This window comes from Centruroides sculpturatus, unplaced genomic scaffold (assembly GCF_000671375.1).
Source record: "Centruroides sculpturatus isolate CEXI.00-Female unplaced genomic scaffold, Cexi_2.0 scaffold269, whole genome shotgun sequence".
NCBI classification, from domain to species: domain Eukaryota; kingdom Metazoa; phylum Arthropoda; class Arachnida; order Scorpiones; family Buthidae; genus Centruroides; species Centruroides sculpturatus.
This window is the reverse complement of record NW_019384601.1, coordinates 463,538-476,988: the sequence shown is the minus strand read 5'-3', so window position 1 is coordinate 476,988 and position 13,451 is coordinate 463,538. Positions and strand designations below refer to the sequence as shown.

Sequence of the window (13,451 nt, the reverse complement as noted above, 5' to 3'; positions counted from 1 at the left end):
CATAAATGAGGATTTATTAATAGCATTTTTGGCCTACTATAAATAATATACAGTTGTTTCAAATTAGTTTTAGCTGTTCTTAAGGTAATTTTTAAATGTATACCAGTTAAATAACGTTTGAGCCATTTTTTTATGTTATATATTTATAAATAATACTATAAAACTAAAAAAAAATTAAATTTTCTATTAGCGAACATTATACTAGAAAGAAGACAAGTAAAGATTTGACACATGAAGCTTTAGGAAAGATTGTTGCAGCCAAGAGTAATTTTGATGGTTTATGGTATAGAGGAAGAATTCGTACTGTCAATGAAACTAGTAAACAAGTTGAGGTAATTTATTTATTATAATAAATAATGTTCAATAAAATATTATAAAAAGATATTTTCACATCAAAATTATAATTAGGTAGTAATTGAATTTAAAGTTTTCTATTAGGCTAAAATTGAAATTAAGGGTTGTTATATATAAATATACACAGTGTACTTTTTATTAGCAATGTTGATGGGAGGCAGTGCACAGATAATCAAGAAATGTACAATACAAACTATATACTGTACTTTATTGAGAAGCTAAGAAAAAAATATTCTAAGTAATTTCTGATTTACAAAACCATACTAACCTAACTTACAAATTCACATTTATTTTGTATGTAAATAATTTATGATTTTTGCTTGCTTTTGGGATTCAGTAATTTTTGAATCCACTTTTGTAGTTAGACTGACAAAAATAAATCCCTTAGTGACATGTAGAGATTTACAAAATCTGCAAATATATATTCAATATACATGACTGCTGTATTTAGGAAATTATGTTGATAGTTTCTCAGGTAAAGTTTCAAAAAAATCATTTTTGAAGGTTGCCTTTTTGTACATTAGTTTGGATCATAAAAATATGAACTGAAGATAGTGTGACCGGAGGGTCAGCACCTCTTTAGTACCATGTCCTGATTGACATAGAAGCCAAGATGGTGTGTTGATTCAGTCATGCAAGTGGCTGCATGCACGGGCGATCGGATCTAGTATGGAGATGGGTTGAGAGACAGCGTACCAAAAGTGAATCACTCGGGTCTCAAATTAACAACTAATAACAATTTAATTACATAGACAACATGATACAATTTACAAATTTGTTACAGTTCATTAGGCCTTAATTTCAAGGGATCTTAAAAGAAAGCAGTCGCGAGAGAGAGTTTACATGAGATTTTCGTGGCGATAAATACCATAGGGTGATGAGGTCAAAAATAGTCTGAAGCTCGTTCTTGATCATGTATCAATATATTTAGTCCCCTGAGATAAAGTTCGTCTTCAAAATGCATACCCATAGACGAGGAAGTATCTGTTGAACTGAAGTATCAGCAAGACTTAAGTATATCCATTGGCACTAGATAAGGGATGATATCCCATTGAGGGACTGGTGACGACTGCCTAAACTTGCAGTTTCTGGCTATATTGACTTGGAGAAATTGAGATAGTAGGTCAGGAGGTTAAGAGAAAACATCACTTTTACTGCTGAGAAAGTAACAAATGATTTACTCCCAGGTGTGAAAGTTGATTTTACAACATTAAATTGTTTACATTGAAGTCTGATTTCTCACAATAGTTACTTCATGTATAGAATGATTTATAAATTTTTGTTTTCTTTATAAAAATTTTTAGGTCCTATAAATATATGTGTGTAATATAGGATCTATATTTTAATCATCTTAATAGCAGAAAAATTACGATATTTAGTGATGTTAGGAAAAGGAGTTACTTTTTTCTTTTTAATGTGAAAATTTTCCAAGTCTTGCAATAACAAATACATAAGTATATTGAATTTTCAGGCATTGTCATCTTTCATTTCAGTGGCATAAAAATACATCAGCTATGAATAAGAATAAAATTTCGAGAGAACATTGCAATCAAACGTTCAAAATTTTAATTTAGTGTATTTGAAAATTTATAAATAAATAACTATTTTTCACAGAATTTTTGTTTGAATGTATTTTAGTGTAGACATTTTCGGACAAATAAGAATAATATAAATATCTTATCAAAGGATCCCATATCACAAGCCCAAGTGTACCCAGACTATTTGGATTTGCAAAAACACACAAAAGCAGAAAAGAGATAAGATATTTTCAACTACTGATCTGATCTTATAAGAAATGAAAGTAAAAAGTTGAATAAAATTGATTATTATTTTCCATTAACTAATCCTTCATGGTGTATTTCACCTTTATAGCTTTCACTCTGATCTGGTACTACAACCAAGAAATTTCTGAAAGCATTTATCTATTATTTTCTAGTTTTACTTAAAAAGTAAGATGATGATTTTATTTTTCTTAAAAGTTAACTAAAGAGTCAAAGTAAAGGATGATTATGAATAATGTTATAACAATCAATAGAATTTCTGTAATAAGAATTATAAAAATTTATGGTTTTATTTAATAATTTAAATCTTTTTATTTATTGAGAATCAGAAGAATATTTGAAAATTTTGTTGTTGTTGTTATTTTTTTAAGATCTTCTTTGTTGATTTCGGTAACTGTGAATGGATAAATAAAAATAATGTTGAGGATATTGATGAAATATTTATGGAATTTCCTTTTCAAGCCTTGGAATGTCGTTTGGCTAATATAAACATTAATAAGTGGAAAGAACAAAAACATTTGGAAAAAGAGGCACGGTAAGAATTCTTAAGAATATTTAAATCTTGCATAAATTGTTCTTCTGAATTATTAACTTATTGATAAAGTAAAGACTTCAATTAAAAGTGTCAAATTAACCCTTACTGAAAAATAATTTAAGACTTTTAATTGAAGTGTTTACTTTATTATTCCAGTCCAATAAGTGGTGTTTTATCTCTTATAATGATAAAGTATTTGACTATAAATTTTATTCTAAAATAACTGGCATTTTGAATATTAATAATAAATAATAGGTGTTTGTTTTGGATACACAATGGCTGGGTGATCCATGATGGGTGAAAGTCAAGTGGGTAATTTTGGGCAGCTGTCATTTGGGTGACAGAATATTAAAAATTTTGCATGCTTAGCAACCATATGATTTAGCAGATATTTTTTTTTTCCTTTTTTTTTCTTGTAAAATTTTAAGTTAGTTTTTCTAACTTAAAATTTTACAAGAAAAAAAAATGGAAATGTTTTGGAACAACATACTGTAACATCATTAATTATTGTATGTCAGAAGCAGTTAACAAAGTACATCAAAGAAAAGCAGTTCTTCAAAAACAAATTCTTTTGAAGAACTTTTATACTTTTTTGTTTTAGTGTATGTAATATGCTTGTTACATACACTAAAACAAAATTGTTCTTTTAACTTCTTTAACTCATTTCTTTAAAAAATGATATTTAAATTTACTTAATAGTAGATCAATAGAAAGAATGGTAATTTTAATAAAAAACAAAAATTTTTTGTATTTTGTATATCATTGATCTATTAGTTTATCATCCAGTTGGTAGTAGCCCAGATGACAACCATCTACTTGTTGTTGTCCAGTTGACGATATCCTGTGTGTAGGTTATTTGTTTTAAAAAAAAAACACATTTTAGAATAATAAAAAAAACCATTAAATTGAGATTTTATATCCAAAATTTTTCTGTGATTATCAGGTTATAGACCAGGGGTGGCCAACCTGCGACTTGCGAGCCACATGCGGCTCTTTGAAGGATTTTTTGTGGCTCTCAATAAATGTACCCGAGTTCCCTTTTCATTTTTGTGTTATTATATTTTAAAAAATTATTATCGTTCCATATGTGTTTCAAAATGTCTTTTAAATTACTAACAACAAATATGAAAGACTAAGTGCAACGCTGTAACAAATTTCATTTCCGTCCAAGTTAAGAATGATATGACTCATCGAAAACTGTGCGAACGAACATAAACAGTGGCGTAATCGTTCATTATCGATCGACTTTGAATTTGTAAACTGTCATTGCAACGGACAGTTGACATTGTGCTCTGAAGGAAACAATTTGTATCACTCTTGCTACGGATATAATTTGTAATCTGAAATTTTTTGCATACCTTTTTAATACGTATTTAATTGCGGCTTGCGAAAAATTTCAATTTTGAAAAATGGCTTGGACTATCAATGAGCTTGGCCACCCTGGTTATAGACATTGAAACATCACTACTGTCTATACATCAAAGGTAGAAATAGGACTTTATAATTATAAATATCAAGAAATTTTACAAAGAAGTTATTATTTATTTTAAGCAATGATGATAATGATAAAATGATGATGCAAACTCTCTTTTAACTTTTGATTTTATTTTGTAGCTTTGTCTTTGCAAGTTGTGCAATCAAGACAAAGTTCAATTGATTGAGCCAAAAGATTGACTGTTTTTTCTTGTTTTAAATATTTTGCTCATGATGCTTTTGCATTTTGATTGGGTTTTGCAATGCTTAAAGAAACATCATGAACAAAGTGTTTGAGACAAATGAGAAAACTGACGTAACAAAAAGAGAAATACATAAACAAAATAAAAAATATCAAAGACATTTTTGAAGTTTAACAAATTCTTTGTTTATACACAAGATAAAATGTAATATATTTATACAGGTATACCTCGCCTTACATCGGTAATTGGTTCCAGGAGAGCGACGTAAGTCGAATTTACTTGTCTCCGAATCTACTTGCCACTAGGCTAAATCATAAATTACCATTCCTGGTTCTGTATTTTACTTATTAATGCATGTTTAATAATATATGGTTAATAAGGATCTATTTTAAGCTTACAAACAAATAAATTTTAGTTTTTAATATAGTACAGAAAAAAAATCTAAACTTACAAATGCATGTACATTTACAGTACATACTTGTAAATGTATATATTTTAATATGATTTTATGTGCTTTAAACGCTTTCTAGTGATATTATGACTTCAATATTTGTGGCAGACAGACGTAAAGTCAAATAAAATGACTTAAACTTGATTTTTATTTTTCCATATACTTTTTTGACAAATGATGTATAATCGGGAATGGCGTAAGTCGAGGTATACCTGTACATTATATTTTATTTTTTTTTACCTCTTTTTCCTAAATTATTAAATTATTCTTTAGATTGACATCATTATCCTTATATTCTTAAGAAGGTTGACAATTTTTTTTTTGAAGTACTGAAATACTAAGGTATAACTTTTTAGTATTAACATTTTTGCATAAGTTTCTTTCATTAATATTTCTTTGTTAGTTATTTCTGCTGATTTTCCACATTGGTGAATAGATGCAGTGTACAATGCCAGCTCCTGAATGCTCAGTTTATCATTTATTACTTCAATTTTTTGATATTACTTGGCATTGTTTCACCTTTTTGCAAAAATGAAAACTAGATTGTGTTTCCATACAGACACCATAACCTTGCACTGAACCTGAGCCTTCATCCATGCTGCTTCCACATCTAGTTGATAAATGAGTACCACACAAATGAGTTTGTGTGATACTCATTTGTCAAGCTTCTTGATTTTTCCTAAGGCCTTTACATGTGGTGGTGGTGGTGGTAAGACAGTTATTACTCCTTGGTACAATCTGTGTTATGAAAAAGGGAGGAGGAGGGGTGGGGTGAGAGAGGGAAAAAAGGATGAAGAAAGGATTGGGATCCATGGGCATCCTGTGATGGTGCTTTATAAGAAAATTTTCAGTAGAAAACACAATAACAAAAATTTTAGAGGAATACATATTGGGAGTGCTATGTTACAAATTCCAGATAGCACTAACATATGTACAGGTAATAATGTACATACAGTATGCAGATTAATATTGGTATAAGTAATTATATGTTGAGTGCTGTTTGACAAATCACAAGTCTTTACGTGTTAGGAAATGTTGAATAACAAACATTAAATTTGAACAATGAACTAAAAGGGTGGAAAGTTTAGATTTTGAAAGATGGCAGTTTTATTTGCAACAATCCAATAGCTCAATAGCAAGCTTACAGAAGATCAGTCTACAATTGTTGTTAATTAAAAATTTCATAATTTCTGAAATTAATACTCTCTGAAGTTGATCTTTGTTACTGTCATCATGAATAAGATTTTTTTCTTCTCATTTTTCTGTTTCTAGATTCTCATTTTTACTTATATATAATTACACTTATAAATATAATTTGACATTAAAATTTTATTTTATATTCATGAATTTAATAAATTTATTAAAATTTTCTGAATATATAATAAATATTGATTATTGTGCTATTTTATAGTTTTCTCTTTCGTGATTTGACTGAAGGAAAAGTTTTGATAGCTTTAATATTAGAAAAGTGAGTAATTTAAACAGTTTTTTTTTTTCAAAAATCTTACCTTGTAGACAATATAATAAATATTTTTATTGTTAGTGATGTATTTTTTTTAAGAACAAATCATGACTTAAATAAATTCAGTATTTAGGCATTTGCATAATTAGTTGCAGAGATTAATTACTGCAACTAAAAATAGAAAATAAAGTTTTAAGTCAAGAAATGTTCTTAAAAAAATTAAATACTGTAATTGAAATAATTTATTAAATTTTTTATTTTCAGAGTGAATTCTGTACTCTACCTCAATCTTTACACATTGGATGGAATTGCAATAAACGAGGAGTTTATCAAACATGATTTGTTTGACTATTCACCAGAGTTATATTGAGCAAAGTATGTTTAAGAAAACTTGTTATAAAAACAAGCAGTTTTCATAAATATTAATTTATTTTTATGTAATTTATTTTGTTTCCATTTCTCTCTTATATATTAAGTAATCAAATGTGCCATTTATTGTTCCCTTAGTTTCATTAAAAAACTCATGTATAAAAGTACAAATCTATTTTTATACAGTGAAAAGTAGAATACGAACAATGAAATTATTTTTCATAAATATGTATTTTATAGGCCAATGTTTGTTTTATTTTTATTTAAGATATGGAAAATGTTTTATAATTAATAAAAATAATATATACATGTACGTTTGAATTATCTAAAGTTTTATATAATTCATTTTTATATTACTATAAATAAAGTATATAAAAAAGTTAATGTACCTTTTGCTATTATTTCCATTCTTGAGCTACACAGAATATAATTTAAAGATTTAGAAATAAGAGACTAAATTTTTTAAATTTATACCTTCAAGAAAATTTTAATTAATATGAATTGGTAGATTTTATAAAAGATAAATATATATATTTAGAATAATAGAATATATTTTCAATAATAATACAATGTTAAATGTTTATTAGTTGATAAAATTGATTTTTAAATAAAATACTAATCCTAAAGATAATCTATTCCATGTGTAAATATTAAAATTACAATTTAATAAGAAAAAATATATAAAATGTTTTATAAAGTATTTTTAATAACTTTGATCTCATTTTGAAGATATTGACTTTATTTTTGTGAAGGGATTAGTACTGATGAATCTTTATTTCTGACTTTTTTTTAATTATTAGTTTTGAGTCAGTGTCAATTCCTACACTATTTTTTGTCGCCCAGTTGACAGTATCCTGTTTGTAGGTTACTTGTTTTATTTGCACATCTGAATTACAGTGTCTGGCTCAGTAAGAAATGAAGTGATTTTGATTATAATGTAAGGATTAACCTGCAATAAGATTGGAGGTTAATCCTTACATTGTAATCAAGATCACTTCATTTCTTACTGATCCTGACACTATGATGTAACAGTTGATATACTTCATCCCTTGTTTTGTTTTTGTTTGTTTAGTAGTGGTCATACAGTATAGTAGTTTCAATTATAGCCTTCTTGATAAAAAGCACTGAGTTCAGTGTTAATACGATTTTTCTTGTATCGCAAGTACTTTCGACGAGTATTATATCGTCGTCTTCAGGCGAAAAAAGAACAAAATTTGAATTAGAACGTGCAGAATGTTCCAAGTAGAAAACGGAAAATTTTTCTTGTCAATTTCTAAATTATAGCGTTCGGTAATTCCGTTGGTCACGTGCAACAAGCTTTTGCTGGAGTTCGAAATATTTTAAATCCACACGACTAGCAGCGCATGCGTTGAGGAGCGATCGTACTAATTGTGCGACTCTTGGCGCTTTTTGCTATTTAAACGCTGGTATAAAGTAACCCATATTTCGGGCAAGTCGAGTGTGGGGACGTTGCATGCGTCTGTGGTCATTGTAAGGAGCGCTTCCCAAATAAATGTAATTCTTCTGTTGTTACAGCTCCTGAGCAACGCTGTTTTTGACCATAACGGGTTATAGCCCTGCTGTAGAACTTTTCTGGCGAGCTCTGTGGTCTGTCTTCCTTTGTTTATATCATCTTGATGTTCCGCGATACGGCAAGCGAGCATTCTTGTCGTTGCCCCTATATACTTCTCAATTGTCCCCGTTATTGGATTTTCCAGTTGCACTGCGTATATTCCCGATTTTTCTAAGACGTTGACTTTATCCCATCTAAAATATCTCAAACAGCTGGAGATTACTTGCCCAATTACAATTTCTTTTGAAATGCAGAGCAAAAAGAGTAGTTCCAAAGTGCATACAGCTTAAGCGCAAGAAATTTCCGGAGTGTTTACGAGGGATAATTCCGAAGGTAGAGCAGTCTCTTTTGACCAAGCTAATTAGAAACAAACGCAAGTGCCTTGCAGAAGCAGAGCAAAAAACCTACGTAGCTCATCTGTATTTTTCCAAAGCATGTGACCCCTCCACGTTGTACGTTCAACTGGGCAAAGTGCAAAGTATAACATCAATCTCCACGCAGAAAATTAAAAAGAAGTTGGACAAAAAGCTCCAGTGGCTACTCAATTCGACGCGTACGCAAAAAGCAGCAGTAGTAACCACTCCATATTACAATTATACAAAAGAGCAAGTACCCATAATCGTACATAACACACTGGAACGGGGTCCCAAGTACATCTCACATCCTATGAGATCGGATTTCGACCAGTTAGTCCCAGCCACCTTAGCAGCTTTAAAAGCCTGCCAGACTGCACCAATGTACCAGCAAATGGAGTTAGAAGTCATCACAAAGCTTGCTACAACAAAGCACATCTCCGATGCACCAAATAGTCGCAAAAACCAACAAGCAGTAACGAAATTCCTTGCCAAGAACGATCTGAGGCTCTTAGTATCGGACAAGGACAAAAGATTTGTTTTGTGCAGAGAAAATGACTTCATCGCTAGAGCCAATGAGTTTCTGTTACAATCATGCTCTGTGGAGATAAACAGCGACCCAACAACAGCAGTACTGCGAAGAGCAAAGAAAATCATAGCACTTCCAGGAATAGCCTTAACACTACCAGGACGCCTCGATCCTCCATCCAATGTTGCATGCCCTAGGCTATTTTTCCAGCCAAAAACGCATAAAGAGAACTGGCCACTACGACCATTAGTAAACAAAAGGTCACATCCCACTTACCACCTAGAAAAAGCCCTTGCAAAGTTTCTACGAGAGCTACTTCCGGAATCACCGCATGTCACTCCTTCCTCTATGGATGCCAAAACAATCATTAGTTCCAACATGGCAAAAGCACATGGCAATAGCAGCATGTTCTACAAAATGGACGTGATATCCCTGTACCCATCCGTTCCTGTATTTGAAGCTGTAATGCTAGCCAACGCTATGCTCCTCGAAAAAGGTTTTACGGTTCAACAAGTGCTAGACATTCGTGAAGCGTTGATCTTTATCACTGAAAACAACTATTTCCGCTTCAACCAGAAAATATATTTACAGAAGCAAGGAGTCCCCATGGGCTCTCCTCTCTCAGCAGTATTAGCCGAGCTCATTATGAGGGACGTGGAACAAAAAATTTTCAAAGTTCCGCTTGCTATGTGCTACCCATCACTATACTTGCGCTATGTAGATGACATTCTACTAATATGGGAAAATTCAGAAGAGGAGTTTATCCAATTTATGCAGCAACTTTCAAGCGTGCATTCCACCATCAATTTCACATGGGAAAAGGAGCAAGATCGATCTATAACATTTTTGGATATGCGGATACAGAAATCAATAGAAGGGCCGCAGTTTACGGTGCATCATAAGTCCAACATAGTCCCCTATATCATTCCAGCTGATGCATTTCAACCATCGCGGTATGTCAATTCCGCCATAGCGGCTCTCATCAGAAGAGCGATGCTACTTCCCTCATCGCAAGCTCTAATAAAAGTCGAACTGGAAATCGTAAGAACGGCAGTACATCACGCTGGATTCACAAGTGCCAAATTTACGCATGTACTACGTAGGGTAAAAGATTCCCTTTTCCCGTTTACCACACTACATAGCAAAAAAGAAATGTCTAGAGTACAATCAGCACTGCCGTACCTAGGAGCACCGTCCATACTTATTAGCCGTATTTTCCGGCGATACAGCTTTACTCTTCCTTTAACTACCCTACCCAACCTACGCAGGAGTATATGCAATGATCGGGATAAAGTCGACGTTTTAGAAAAATCGGGAATATACGCAGTGCAACTGGAAAATCCAATAACGGGGACAATTGAGAAGTATATAGGGGCAACGACAAGAATGCTCGCTTGCCGTATCGCGGAACATCAAGATGATATAAACAAAGGAAGACAGACCACAGAGCTCGCCAGAAAAGTTCTACAGCAGGGCTATAACCCGTTATGGTCAAAAACAGCGTTGCTCAGGAGCTGTAACAACAGAAGAATTACATTTATTTGGGAAGCGCTCCTTACAATGACCACAGACGCATGCAACGTCCCCACACTCGACTTGCCCGAAATATGGGTTACTTTATACCAGCGTTTAAATAGCAAAAAGCGCCAAGAGTCGCACAATTAGTACGATCGCTCCTCAACGCATGCGCTGCTAGTCGTGTGGATTTAAAATATTTCGAACTCCAGCAAAAGCTTGTTGCACGTGACCAACGGAATTACCGAACGCTATAATTTAGAAATTGACAAGAAAAAAATTTTCCGTTTTCTACTTGGAACATTCTGCACGTTCTAATTCAAATTTTGTTCTTTTTTTCGCCTGAAGACGACGATATAATACTCGTCGAAAGTACTTGCGATACAAGAAAAATCGTATTAACGCTGAACTCAGTGCTTTTTATCAAGAAGGCTATACAATTTTGGCGTGAGTTTTATTTATTTTGTTTGAATCATGATTGTCATCTAATAGGGTTTGTATTTTTATTATTTCATTCATTAAACAAGGTATTTGAAAATTATTCACTCCATTACGTATGTTTATAAAAATTACGCCAGTAGAGATGGAAAAAAGCAATTGCTGCAGATGATAGAGAGACTCAATTAATATCTTCATGTTGGCAACACTGAATTCCAACATTTTCCAGCATTCATTGCCAGAAAATGGCAACACTCACAATGAAAGCAACATGGGTACTTTGGCTTTGAGAAACAAAGAGTCCCGTTTATTCTGCAACAATCTAGATGTGAATTCAAGAAGGATCTGCCGATGAAACAATTGATAAGTGATGGTTACAATAATTCCAAACCACAGGAACAGTACCATGTTGAGAAGATGCAGGTAGGCCAAAAACAGCAATTGAAAATGTCAATCAGGTTCACACGTCATTCCAGTGAAGTCCTCAAAAATCCATTTGTGCAAGTTTGGAACTGAATCTTCCAAGATCTTTTGTCCACATTATTGTGCCTAAAAGGTTGAGGATGCATGCATACAAATTGTAGATTATTCAGCAGGTGATGCCTGATGACCAACTGAAAAGAAAGGATTTTGCTATTACCATTCTGTCCAAAGTGAATGACAGTTATGACTTCATCAAGAGCTTTGTCTTCTCTGACAAAGTCACTTTTTGTATGTCGGGGAAAGTCCACAGACATAACTGTTACATATAGGGTTGTGAGAATTCGCATGCATTTCTGGAACCCAGTGCGATAGCTCTAAAGTTGAATGTCTGACGTGCCAACAATAATGTGTTTGGCCCATTTTTCTTTGCTGAAAACATGGCAACAAGCAGCAGTTATCTTGATATGCTTTGATTATTTGCTCTTCTGCAACCAGACGACCCGTAAGCAAATGTAATTTCCAATAAGATGGGGCACCCCACACCATGCAAAGGAAGTCCGGTGTTATCTTGACACAACGTTCCCAGATCAATGGATAATTCAAGGAGGTTCCATCGTGTGACCTTCTCATACACCTGATCCAATGTCTCTCAATTTTTTCCCGTGGGGTTTGTCAAAGATAGGGCATATGCGAAAAAGGTATCGAGGTAGAATAATCGAAGGAACACATCACACAGGCAATCAGGACAGTTCCAATTGATACGATTGGGAACACTCTGAGAGAGTTCAAAAGTTTGAATCCTGCCGTGTTAAAAAGCCATTGCAAATTTCAATTTCTAGTTTGGTAAAGTTTCACTACAAATTATACAAAACGATCCATGCTTATTATCATTTATTTCATTACACAAAAAGCCATATATTAGAAATTTTTAGTTTATATTATTTTTCTTACAGTTGTCTTTTTGTATAATTTAGTAATTTTTAAACATTTCTAATATTAGAATATATTCTGTATTATTTTGATTTTATAAAAATGCTTTTGTGGTCGATACCAGTGTCTAATTCTGCCGAGTTTTTCCTAATCTATTGGTCTATATATCTGGGTAAAATAATAATAAATGTTAATTATTTTTGTGATGATAAAAAGTATATAATTTTTTATTATTTGAATTTATTTCATATATTTAAGTCTTCACTGATATGTAAATTCATTAATTATTTTAATCATTTGAAAGAAACAAAAAGCCCAAATGTTATAGTACTTAAATATAATTAAAGTACATTTTCATGTAAAAAAATAAAAATACATACTTTATTACAAAATAATTTACATATTCAAAATATTTAGAGGCAATGAATTTTTTAAATAGTAGCTTAAGGAAACAAACTACAGTACTGTATTAATATCACTAACAAGAATGTACTCCATGATAAACCTGTTGCAATGTCTTCAATCACATTTCACGTTTGTCTGCTGCTGTTATGGATTGTATAATTTCTGACTTTCCTCCTCTTCTAAATGTGAAGAGTTAGCAATGGTCTTCACTAACTGCTCTCAATTTATTTACACCTGCTTTACCACCTTTCACTATTTATCTAATCAATTTATATATTGAGTATTTTTTCTTTTGTAAATACAGGAATTAACTTTCTTGAGATCCACCTTTTTAATTACTGTACCATAGTACAATAATTAAAATAATAGAAAATCTAAAGTTTTTTTGGTCTTCATTACAAAATATTGCCAAACAAACGATTCTGAATCAGGATGTTGAGACGTTTAATTAAAATCTAAAGAAAAAATGTAGTAATATATCATACACTATGCCATAGTGTAAGATATATTACTACATTTGTTAGTGACATATCTATATTCTATCTATCCATAGTGACTGGATAGATGAAATCCTTGAAACAAGTTGAGTAACATTACCAATTGTAACTTTTAATTCTTGTGGAATCATATTGAGGAAATAAGAATGGTCTAGTAACT

The 13,451-nt window shown here is 31.8% G+C and overlaps 2 protein-coding genes across 2 annotated transcripts in view; both read left to right on the top strand.

The window, feature by feature from the left end:
* Positions 1-6,866, top strand: part of LOC111625002 (tudor domain-containing protein 1-like) — a 45,386-nt gene extending 38,520 nt beyond the window's left edge. Inside the window, exons 7-10 of the mRNA XM_023368014.1 lie at positions 191-332; positions 2,507-2,670; positions 6,209-6,265; positions 6,524-6,866. Coding sequence (XP_023223782.1) covers positions 191-332; positions 2,507-2,670; positions 6,209-6,265; positions 6,524-6,629 — 469 coding nt within the window. The 3' untranslated portion in view covers positions 6,630-6,866. The remainder of the gene's footprint in view (positions 1-190; positions 333-2,506; positions 2,671-6,208; positions 6,266-6,523) is intronic.
* Positions 6,867-8,867: 2,001 nt separating this feature from the next.
* On the top strand, positions 8,868-10,748 carry LOC111624992. Its single transcript, XM_023368002.1, has one exon. The coding sequence runs from the start codon at positions 8,868-8,870 to the stop codon at positions 10,746-10,748; it is 1,881 nt and encodes a 626-aa protein (XP_023223770.1).
* The last annotated feature ends 2,703 nt before the right edge of the window (positions 10,749-13,451 follow it).

Bases quoted from the DNA above. Each gene is read 5' to 3' on its own strand.
- LOC111624992 (XM_023368002.1), top strand. From the start codon at position 8,868: ATGAGATCGGATTTCGACCAGTTAGTCCCAGCCACCTTAGCAGCTTTA.